The 12,204-nt window shown below is 43.9% G+C and overlaps 1 protein-coding gene across 1 annotated transcript; it reads right to left on the bottom strand.

Annotated features, from left to right (window-relative positions):
* Positions 1-727: 727 nt before the first annotated feature.
* Positions 728-11,584, bottom strand: LOC8042510 (homeobox protein MOX-2-like). Its single transcript, XM_040211641.1, has 3 exons — positions 11,137-11,584; positions 5,728-5,933; positions 728-973 (listed from the first exon to the last, which is right to left on the bottom strand). The coding sequence occupies exons 1-3, from the start codon at positions 11,582-11,584 to the stop codon at positions 728-730; spliced, it is 900 nt and encodes a 299-aa protein (XP_040067575.1).
* Between the last annotated feature and the right edge of the window lie 620 nt (positions 11,585-12,204).

The following is a 12,204-nucleotide window of genomic DNA, read 5'->3' as shown; positions in this document are numbered from 1 at the left end:
AATGCCTTGAAACTTGCGAGTAACAAGCGTATACTTGCACTTGTTAGTGTTGAGTTTTATAGACCATAATCGCACCACTGAAAGACAGCGTTGATGTCGGACTGAAGTACACCATTATCACAATAATCTAGCATCTTAGGTAAATGTAACAAAATCGCGAACAACGTACGTATAGACGAGGAGATAGTTCAGGAAGGTCGTTAATATAGACTTAAAAAGCGACGGACCTAAAAACTATCCTGGAAAAACCCCAGAAGCAACAAGCACAGCAGAATTAAGCTGGAGTCAGGTTGCTAATACATCGTACAAAATACAGTATGCAGACGCTGTCTGAGGCATGCAGCGAACAGTGCGTGTTTTGTAAGATGCGTTAAAAGTGGGATTTTCGACCTCACTATTTCGGGCAGTAACAAATTCCGACTGGGATACAAACAATTGTATTCATATGCAGAAACTTTAGCGTTGCTACGCTCTGCTTTGACGGTTTGTAAAGGGGGCGTTTCGTATTAGACGAAACGTGCTCGCTCCGAGTTGACATTTCAAGAAACTGTCTGGGTAGAAAAACGCCACGACAGTCACCAACACGCTCAACCTTCCAAACACACGATGTTCATTCACCACATTCTTTCTCTTTTCTACTACTTTTTTTTTAATTTAATGGCGTAAAACGACATGTACGTAAGTTTTCCTCGTATTTATTTTCGTTTTGACACGTATGGGCGTGCGTTCAAGAAGGTTTGTATGGAAGAAAGTGCCGAAGAGAGGATGGTTGCAGTAGCGGTGCCCCTTGGCCTGCGTCCCCGGAGTCGTCCGCAGCGTAGTGGCCGTCCTCTTCTACGCTGCCCGCAGTCAGGCAAGCGGACAGGACGAGTCCGGCCGAAGCGTTTCTCTGCATTCTCTCTGTCGGAGCCACGTGGGTGGCACCTCGGGTGCGCTTCCACTTCATTCGTCGGTTCTGGAACCACACCTTCACCTGGAATCGAGCAAACGCCAGCCAATTAAGCACACCAATTCACGCTACAAAAAAAAAAAAAAAAAGGAAGAAAGTTGCGAAAAGTGTTGTGCAGATTCTCGTAGAAACGTGACAGAATTTTGTACCGTCTTTGATCTGCGTAAAATTTCCTTTATTGAGCTGCTGAGGACCTGCTGTGCAACATTCTTCAAACATGAACTGCGAAATTTTGTCGCATTTTAAAACCAATTCACAAAATTATTTTTCATCTTGCTGTCTACTTGCCGCGGACGGGCACCCCACGGCCAGCCAACGACTTTTGTTGTATCATTACTGCAATTCAAACGTGTTTTTTACTATATGTATACAAAGTGTTTCAACTAACTTATACAAAAAAAAAAACGAAAACAAAAAGCTACATACGCTACGCATGCCGAACCATTGCGGTCTTGCTCATAACTCTACTAAGCAATTCCAGGTATTTATCACGACGTGCTGAACTGACTAATAAGCCAATCTCAGAATCTAGTTTTGCGACGCAACACAGCTGCCGTAATGGATCGATGAAACGCATTTTTTCTGCACTTGCAGTAACCTCGCTGGAGCTCCGCATGTGCAGAGCGCAAGACAACTCTGTCATTGCCAACTAAAGTTATGGCGGCTTCACTCATGCGCCGAATGCTTGGTGAGATCGGTGTATTAACGCAGATAAATTGAATAACCAATTAAATAAAAATCGGCAGGGTCCTTTATATCCCAAGTCCTAGAATGCATTAAATGCAGTATATAAGGTCTGGTCGTGTAAAATTATTTCGAAGACATTAAACAGTTGTTTGGTGGAGTAAAGAACTTTGCCTTTTATCAAATTCCCCGATATACATTGACCGGGGAAACTGAATTGGTGCACAGGTCTCGTGACGTCAGGTCACGTGACCAATGCGGTTTCCCTTCTGTATTTAGCGATAAAATTGATGCCACATGACGACAATTTGTTCGCTAAATACAACGAGGAACCGAATTCGTGTGCACACCACGCGGCACGTGACGTCAGTTCATGTCGTATAAATGTTTTCCGTTAAATATAGTGGGGAAACCGCATTGCTGTGTAGGTCACGCGATGTCAAGTCACGTGACATCCATTTTTTTCCTAAATTTAGCGGGAAAAGTGAATTGGCACATAGATCACGTGACATCAATTGACATTACGTGACCTAAACACCAATTCAGTTTCCCCGCTAAATGTAGCGGCGAATGCACAGACAGACCGACAGGCGGATGGACGGACAGACAAACAATATTTAAAGCGCTTCACGCTTTAATAATTTGTGCGCGAACCCAACAATGCGAAAGTTGAGGAGCGTGTCGAGAACCACCTCCTCGTGTCGTTTTCATCAAGGTAGCCCTCGTGTGTTCAATGTCTAGAGTGGTAGAAAAAGTCCAAAACCACGCGTGATATTTTTAAAATATCTCAGATGACTACATGCTTGCTAGTTGTAATGTTAATGCCGTTTGCCACGTGTCTTTTTTTTACGGCGGAGCTGCTAAGGGCCTGTTCTTCCAGGATCTTGTCCCCCGCAAAGAAATGAACACAACAAATTCTGGACCCTTACCGCCATCTATGAGAGACGGCGGCAAGCTACGTATCTGGTTGCCGCCGTCGCTCATAGATGGTGGCAGCCTTTCCACTCTGGCTTGCCTACATGCGGCTGGCCATTACTTTCCATTGCACATCTCCGCTGGTTTCCATCTTCACCAGAGTGGAAAGATTGACTTTTTTTTCACTTTTTCTTGCTTTGTTTATAGCTATAAAACACTAGACACACGAGGGCTACCTTGACGGAAACGACACGGTACGTTGTTTCTTAGCAGGCTTCGCAACTTTCTTATTGGTGGGATTGCATAAAGATGAATATTCAAAATGTAAAATGGTAGCTAATTTACCTCCGTCAATTCGACACTTTGATATATCGTAAAATATATGTTGACACGTTCAATAGGACGACGTTGGTCCACGTGGTTTACACCCAGTCTATAAGTACAATATGTCTATAAACATAATAAGGCCCCTGGTAACTGAGGTTGCCGTTCAGAGACAATATACCACATTCGTTGAGCGCCCATTACCCGCTGTATGCAAAATCCAAGTAGGTATAATACAGTCGCCTGCCGCCTACTTCCTTGGTTGCAAACTGAATCACAGACTCAAAAGTGCATGTTCGCTCATGAAGGCGCATCCGAAAAGCACCGGCAAGCTACGGTCACCGCAAAGTACAAAACGGAGTCGGAGCGTTACGGCACCACCTATGATGTAAAAATCCTGCGAATAGCTTCCCCCTCCTCCACGTCACCTCATCACGCTCGGATCGCGCCGACTCAGCTATGGACCCTTTTTTCAAAATGCAGTGCCACCTGGTGGCTAAAAAAGTAGTTTCACCTTCGACAAAGTAACGCCGGTCTTGAAACTATATTTCATCGGGCGCCGTCGCATCAATGGTAGATAAAAATTAGTTCTTAGATCACCCCATAATGATTTCTTCATTTGTTTCAGCTTGAATGGTGTGAACGAAAAAAACTGACCAGTAAAAAGCGGCGACCCATAATCCCATTGATTAAATTTCCGCTATGAAAAGACTCTGGAAGCAGACTTACGCTAAGACCGGTCGAATGGATCCCATTCCGAAATAGCCGCTCATGCTACCGTCGTATCACATTCGTGTCGTGTTGTACCGACGTCTCGAACGTGCAGACCTCGTACCTCCGATTGGTATAGTATCTTAAACGTTTTCCTTCATCAGCTTCAAGAAGACCGCCATTTGTTGGGCACATATTCCAGACACGTCAAGATGATGATAGCGAATAAGGTTGCCAGTCTAAATTTCGATAAGGCTCTATTGGACCCGAAGCCGACGCTGAACCTACTCCGTCGCACTAATTGCATTGCACACGACGCCCAGCCGAATGTTGACGAAACAGTCGGGTCCTACCTGCGCCCACGCTTGATCTCTCTGTGATGACGTCACATACTAGTGCACGGGCTTTCTTCCTTCTAGCTGAGGTAAGTTACGGTGATTACAGACCCGCACCTATTAATACCCGGTGGTGGATTATACGGATGTGTTTCTGTCCTCTAAACGCAGTTTCCGGTATATACAGGTGGTGTCATCATTCCGTTGGAAAAGTGTATCATCGCCCATTTTTGCTCTTTGTTTTGTTGTATTCTTTCACTATTAATGTGTTTTCACCATTGCTTCTTTTCTCCAGTTTTTGCTCCAATGCATACGTGCCCTTAACTTTAAACAGCTCTCTCAAAAAAATAAAAAAATAAAAGATGCCATTCTCTTCACAAGTGCGATGTGGTTATTGCTATTGAATATCTTCCGCGCTCATTTGAATATAAAAAAATTGTAATCGGGTGCAATCGTGTAATGAAAAAAATATTATATTATGTTGGCACATCATATATTATACAAAATACTGCCGGTGATGCTTACCCGCCAACAGGTATTCGTTGTCCTACACCTAGCTCAGGTGTACTGCTGACAAGATATCAGTTCAGGACCCTTATTTTTTTTCCTGCTTTACATCTCGAACTGTAACATTTTACCGGCTTGTATCATTGACGTCACTTCCCTTATCGCAGTAAACTTAAAGAGTGAATATTAGAGTAATATTCGCACGCTGAGTTACTTCGAATACCACGAGGTGCCATCAATCTGGGCTGAGAAATGTCTCTGCCACAAATGTAAAATTTATACTAATATGAGTTTCCTCAGCGAATCATACGGATGCGCCGTTGCGTGTTGCCGGTGGGTCAGAAATAACGGAATATAATTGCTCCGTTATCCATTCTTACCATTGAACAATCGCTACAGTGGTGTCCGTATGGCTAGTATCCTTCGACGGTATCCCAACGCATCCACTTTTTATTTTCATTTTTACATTAAGATAGGATCGCCAGTGTTTCAGGCTCACAGTAGAAATATTCTCGGGCACATCTCTGCAACAATCCTTCAAAGGGAAACCCGATAGGTCAGCGAAACGTAGAACTGCAATCCACTGGCGATGTATATATCGATAAGGGTGGAGGAAGGTGAGGCCGTTCGATCCTATCAAAGCTTGCTAACTAACACAGTACTTCTTACTGTGTTTAACTAATTTGAGGGCTCACGTCGACAGCGAAGTAACACGGAAATCAAGCGACGTAACGCTGGTTGAAGTCAAAGCGAGTACGCGAGCGAGCTGGCTAATTAAGGGCAGACGGAGCTCCAAACACGCTGGTTGCCATGGTAAGTGGACTCCTATAGAATATACAGTAGGCAGTTTTAGAATAGTTCTACCGAAGGCTGCCGTGGGCTTTAGCGTTACATAAAGTTGGTGGGCACGGCAACTCTCCTTACGCTCACTGGTGAACATGTTTTGAAGGTACCCAGCGCGAGCTGTACCTTCAAAACATGTTGTTCAAAACACGTTGACGCGAGTTATTTACTCCCGAGTGGCCAGGAGTGTGTTCGGTGCGCGTCGTTCCGACTAAAATCACCGAATATGTGGAATTTTCCTGGTGGATTTGGAGCGCTTCCGGAGTGCCTTTCTGTTTGTGACTTGTTGCGTCTGCGTGCGCGCTGCATGCACCGCTTTCAAGGCGCAATCACAGAGTCCTTATGGATAGCGCTTCAAATTCGCCTAGGGAATTCAGTGCGTATGAAACCAGACAATGTTGAGTGTAGTGACGCGTCCTTGCGCGCACAGCTTGTCGACAATTCGTATAGTGCACGCACCTGTCTCTCGGTGAGGTCCAGCGCCAGGGCGATCTCGTAGCGCCGAAGCCTGGTGAGGTAGTTGCGCTGCGCGAACTCCGACTCCAGCTCCTGCACCTGGTGCTTGCTGAAGGCCGTGCGCTCCTTGCGGGGCTTCTCCTCCGAACAGCCGCTGTCCGCGCCTCCTTCGTCTTCTTCCGGAAAAGGGAAAGGGCACAAAAACGAAGCTGAGTGAAGAGGTATTTGTGAAAAAGCTTCGCACAAGGGTTCGAGCTTGTTTTCCCTCCAGCCTCGCCGCGTGCATCCTTTATAGGCACAAAAAAAACTTGAGAAAGTCAGGGCGGGGATTATCCTGTTTATGCTTATTGCTTAGTGATTCGCTTTTTGGCGTCGTTATCAACTGATGCAGCGACCTGATTGGTTCCTGACCGTTAATAAGATGCTCGGCTCGCTACTCCCTCTGCTTCTTAAGTTTTCGGTGACTTTAAAAAGCGTAAGCATCGTCGCGTTTCCGACAAGGCGATATTGGTGCTTTCTCTATTCAGTGTTGGGTAAAGTATGCATCTAAAATGTACTTCATGTAAAGTACAAAGTAAATCAGGGGTTACGTGCTTCAAGCGAGGTAGTTAGTACACCGGCCGCAGTGTACTTGAAGTAAGGCACTATAAATACAAAGTACTTTCAAAGAAAATATTATATAATCTTTAACACAATCTTCCATGACGCCCTTTCATTCCTGTATAGTGTCTCTTTACTTTTTCTTAATAGTATGCATTTCCCCTAGGTAATCGGGAGTGCAGAACTTATTTTCGAAAACGATGGCAAATACTAATTAAAGCTAAATGGCTAGAAAGTAATTTTTTTTTAGAAATGACGCCAAATTCAAAAGTCCCTCCAAGTTCTTAATTTGCGCCGCTTGCAATAGCTTACACCCAATTTGGGGGGGTGGGGGGGGGGGGGGGGAGTATACGAGTTTGGAAAAGAGCATAACGTCAGCCATGCAGCTTCCCCAAGCAATCATCTCGTGAAGGAGGGAGTTTTTTCATCTTTTTACCTCCTCACTTGCGCTACACGATCGAGAAGTAGCGAGAATTCAAAATTCTGCGGAAAAGCCGCCTCCCCCCCCCCCCCCCCCCCCCCCTTTAAAACGGATCAATGCGTCGTTTGCTCCCGTTTAGGTAAGAGTAGCGTTTCTGCAAAGTTTATAAGACGTCATTTAGGGATACACCAAAAATTTGGGGAGTGTACTTGAAAGTGGGGAGTTGTTCTTTCCTCAGAACGTACAAAAATACTTTAATTAAGTAAAGTACACGCGCATACTTAGTAACTGTACTTTAAATAAAGTACAACTTTCCTCAACCTACTTGAAATAGTACTTTAAGTACAACACTGTTTCTACTACAGTCACCGAGAGCATCTCATCATCGCTCCGCCCCAAGTGAGATTCAGGCAATAGCCGATGAGAAGGCCGAAGACAAAAATCACAAAGCAAGAAGTGTTACAGCTGTGTGATCATAGACCAGTCTTGGGTAGTAACGTGTTACTAGTAACGCGTTACTGTAATTTGTTACTTTTTTGGTAACTTGTAACTGTAACGAGTTACTTTTTTTAAAATGTAACTTGTAACTGTAGTTCTATTGCTTTTTTCTGAGGTAACGATGAAAATAACGACATTATTTTGTCGTTACTTTCCAATGTTATATCAATAATATATCACTGAACGACTACAATTTAGATATTCCTTGCACTTTTCAAATCGTCTGTTCCGACATTTCGAGTGTCAAGTTGGCCTTGCACAAACTTGTGAATACGTTCTTTCTCATAAGTCACAACCCGAATATAGCCACGTGTAGATTACATGAAAAAAAAAAACTAGTTGTTTTTACGCTCGCGCTTGTACTTTGTGATTGAACACTTACATCTTAGTGTCTTGAAGCACTATCTATGTTGTGGTTTTTCTTTTTTCTGTAAAAACGCTTTTTAATCGGGGGAATCAACCGTAAAACAACAATACACAAGGAGGGCACTGTGCATGTTTCGTATTTCGATTAGCGCCAGTCCTCCGCACTGCGCATGTTTCGTATTTTGATTTGCGCCACTACTCTGGTGTGGAAATTTTCAAACACTAATTTCGAGAAGCAAGGTCTGCTAAGTTATAATATGAAGTGAAATCGAAGTTTTCGATTTTATACAATAAAACTTGGTAAGGGGCGTTTTGTAGTTTTTCCTAATTTTTTTCGGTGTGTTAGAAAAGTAACGTCATTACTTTTTAAAAAAACTGTAACTGTAACGAGTTACTCTTTTGTTGCGGTAACTGTAACGGTAACTTCGCTACTTTTTTCTGAAAGTAACTGTAACTGTAACGAATTACTTTTTAAAACTAACTTACCCAAGAGTGTCATAGACAGTGACCATAGAACTGAGAAGAGTGACCTATTGACCTGTTCTTATAGTTCTTCGCACTGATGCATTTTCGTGAAAACAAATTTACCATATTGAACGAGTCGCAGCACGTTAGGAACAAGAGTTCGAGGAAACGGCAGTGTGGGACGGAGCGCCACGCGTAAAATGTTGACGGAAGAGGCACACTCGGCAGGCGCCCATACAAACTCACTTAAGTTCAGACACAAGCATTTTCTTGGGATTTTTATGCAAATCCAAGAGATGGCGAGAGCAGCTCAAAATGTATAGAACTTAATCGCTGTGATTTTCAGAACAAATTGGGAAAGGTTCTGTTTGCGTCCTGTATCAGGCGAGTAAGTGGTCCAAATGAGTCTTTGGCGCATCCGAATGCGAGGAGGAGGAGGACGCCGACAAAAAGGGAACACAGAGAAGGCGCAGGGAACTTTGCGACGACGAGACCGCCAAGCGCACAACATCTTTCGTGGAGGTCGAGGGGAAACAAAAGCACGTGGGCGCGTTTGGGGGTAAATAAACGCACGAGGTGCGCAAAGAACAATTGAACGTGTACGCCGTATAGCGGTGCGCGTATGATTTGAATTTCGGGTTGTTTCCTCCTACAGGCTTCCGGCGTTGCCAAGATGTCGCTAGAAGAGTATATCAATTTGTGACGGCACACAGAAGTTTTTTTTTTTTTTCGTTTTTTGCAGTGTGGGAGATGTTTTGGTTATGCGGACTCAGGTGAGAACGTCCTGCATTCAGCAATGTTCCGGTGACGCGTGAGTTGGCGTCCCTATAACCAAGACAAACGTCTGCAATGCAGACAAAGACAAGGGTGCATGAGCTTAGCTTAGAAGTTGGCTTTCTTTGTACGGTCACTCGTGAATAGGAGGCACTTTTTAAAGTCACGCACTCGCGCCCCTGTCTTTGTTAGCACTGAAGATGTTTTGCGAGATAAAGCATATACTTGTTTTTCTTCACGTGTTCGTAATAAACCAGCGGCTAGGGCAAATAAACTGTAGTCACACGAAGGCGTCAGCTATGAAGCTTCTGTCGTTCATTCATCGGCTCATTAAGCATTAAGGAAAGCAAAAATAAAGAAATTTAATGCTTATAAAGTGTGTAGAGCTAAACACTCAACACCACATGAAAATTGAACTTGTTTGAATTAACCATTTGACATGGATCAAGGGGTAGTAAACATATATATTCCCGATGGCCACAAACAACAATGACTGCAATTGATCACTTTGGTAACTTCTATTATGATCTGAAAGCCTCAGAAGTGCAAGGCGTGACTAGACCCTGACATCTTATTATCGCTGTGCCGCCAGTGAGATGGGGGCATGAGCAAACAATAACGATGAAAAACGAAAATCAAGAATGACTAGTAGGCCACGCCCCGTGGTTCTTAAACTACAGTGACAATTGAATGGCCAAAAATATGGTTGAGAAGCATAAAAGGTCCCCAGGTTGCTTATAAAATTAGTCATCAAGACATCCTGACAAACGTTGGTGTCTACCGTGGTTCTATTACACTGGATCCATCACACGGTTACAGTTAAGGAGCTTTTATAATGCCTTCATTAAGTGTTGATGGCCTGCTGTAGTTGGGGGCTATAAGTGATAAGAACGAGCAGCAATGAAGCGTGATTCGAGGCTTCAGTCTAACTACGTCCGTCACTCAAATTGATTACGTGACGAACAATAATCGAGACTAGGCCCCGGCTTTAGTCAACCAACTGGTCATTTAGGACGTACAGTTTTATTTTGTTTTGTTAGACAAGTTATAGTGGCGCTTAATGAATATGGGCATGAGTATTTAGAATGCACTTTGGGGACAAGATAATTGAAGTGGTAAAACAAAAATATCCTTTAGTTTATCGCAAACCAGGTATTTATGCGTAATTATAAACCACTGGGAGGATTACAAAACTGCGGGTGACTTTCATGGCATTTAAATTCAAAATGAGCTGTCCAAAGTCACACAGCTGTTATAACCGTGTTCTTTAAATGAAGATAAATATATTCCGGGTAACTGGCCTCAAAGAAATTAGCTTTACCAAATGGGCACACATGCAAAAGCACAAAATTCGTTACAAGAGGTGCAGTTCTGCGAAAGCGGTCAGAAAATGAATAGGCTTTTGCTAACTGCGATGCGGAAAAAATCCAGTTTATGGAGTAAAAAAAATATATCAACGATAGGAGCGAAACTTAAAAAAGACACAGCTATTAGCATTCAAGGTGAAGGCACCGGCAAGCACAATCGACGATTTGGGAATCGAACATGCAGTAGCATGCACAATATACCCTTTTATAAAAGGCACTGCCATTATGCTTGCACGAAAGAGTACCAAAATAAAGCGCTCAGTAAGGCCGGAAGGGAAAACTGCCAAAAAATCACTGCTCGCCAACAGGTGTAGCAAAAGCTCTCACTGTAGGTTTAAGACCAATCCGTTCGAGTTTCAGTGTGGAACTGCGTCATGCCGCCAAACGTTTGTAAAATATTTTTGTTCCACAGTGCACAATCACCTAACATCAGCGGTGGCGAAACCAAGCATCATGCCTTATATCAGACTGGCCTCCAGCTCTATACGGATCTGAGCAAAAATGTTATTGTTTGACCTGCGTACCGGCGTGAACCTCTACCACAAATGACAGCTATACTTCCGTTACTACTCCTATGTTTCGGCACTCTGCCGGTGCATGGAAATCTTCTCAATTTAGCCCTACTCTCTGATGACTGGCAACCGCAGACTGCAATTCCTACTGAGCATGATACCAAGAGAATATAGAAGGGCAGACATTGTTACTGAAACCCTATATTACTTGATAAAGCTTCGGTAAGTTGCTTCGTACAAAAAAAAACAAAAAAAACAACGCCTTAAACACATTTAAATAAAATTAAATGTGTTTTTAAATGAAAAATAAGAAACTCAAAAAGGCAGTCCAAGCTCGGCAATAAAAGACACGTCCTTGTTTACGTTTCAAGTAGTAATTTAAAAACCGGTGTTAAAGCACAGCTCTCACCTGAAGCCTCCCCCACCTCGAAGACCCTGGGGCACGCTACTGCAGTCGCCATGGACGCCGACTCCTCCGGTGTTATAGACTCCCTCCCGTTGCTGCTGCTACTCAAGCTCTGGTCCGAGTCACAGATGACAGTTCTTGTCGCAGAGAACACGTCTTTATCCTCCTGGACACGGCCTGGAGAAGTCGGCTGTCGGGGTGGCTCAAAGGCCAGGTCGAGCTCTTCGCAGACTCCCGACGCGCCATCGGATGACGTGGCTAGGTCCTCTTCTCCGGAGGAATAGAAGCAATCAGCGAATGGCGGCGACGTCACGTAACTCGGGTCGGGGAATTCGAAGCAGTTGTGGGCGAAGCCAGCTCGGAGAAGAGTCGCGTAGATAGATTCGGACGAGCTGCCAGTGTTAGACGAGCAGTCTTGGAGGCCGGCAGTTTGCTGGTAAGGGCTCGCCATTGACAGTGCATGCTCAGAGAGGTGTCGACAGGACTCAGTCGGTTGTCGCCAATGGCACAAGGGCTGGTCCGTGTTCTCTAGAACCGTCTGGGGGGCCTCCATCTACACAAAAATTAAAATCGTGAAGGAGCGAAACTTATTAAGACATAGAAATATCAATTTGGAAGACAATATATTTAGAAGAGTTCAGATGAAACAGTTTTTTATAGAGCCAACATAAGTACGACCTTTCATGCAAGTTTGTAACGACGTAAGTGGTTTCTTAGAATGACCCAGGACGGACTGCGCTTTTGCACTATCCTGTTGCAGAAAGCGGTACCTATATTTGAAACCGTATTGTAAGCTTTGTCAGAAAAATGCATAAGGTCTGTTATTTTTCACTAAGACGACTTGAAGGCGAAAGCCAAAGCGCCGATGCATTAAAGAATGACAGATGATTTACTTTAATTCAATTAAATTAAATTCCTCTCAATTCGTTATGTCATCCTGCTTAATTTCGTTGCATCTAATTCGCCTGAGTGGTCACGTAAAAGTTTTGGTCCCTTTCGTGTCGCAGACGTGTTTTCACTCAAGTCCTTTGAAGGTCGACTGAACGATGCGACATATGAGGCTACGAACCG

The sequence above is a fragment of the Ixodes scapularis genome, unplaced genomic scaffold, assembly GCF_016920785.2.
Source record: "Ixodes scapularis isolate PalLabHiFi unplaced genomic scaffold, ASM1692078v2 PGA_scaffold0__279_contigs__length_252992795, whole genome shotgun sequence".
Lineage (NCBI taxonomy): Eukaryota > Metazoa > Arthropoda > Arachnida > Ixodida > Ixodidae > Ixodes > Ixodes scapularis.
This window is presented reverse-complemented; position numbering and strand designations above follow the sequence as displayed.

Coding starts and splice junctions, on each gene's coding strand:
- LOC8042510 (XM_040211641.1), bottom strand. CDS start 11,584: ATGGCGAGCCCTTACCAGCAAACTGCCGGCCTCCAAGACTGCTCGTCT. Junction 5,934..11,136: donor CGAGGTGGGGGAGGCTTCAG/GTGAGAGCTGTG, acceptor CTCTTCACTCAG/CTTCGTTTTTGTGCCCTTTC. Junction 974..5,727: donor TGGACCTCACCGAGAGACAG/GTGCGTGCACTA, acceptor GCTCGATTCCAG/GTGAAGGTGTGGTTCCAGAA.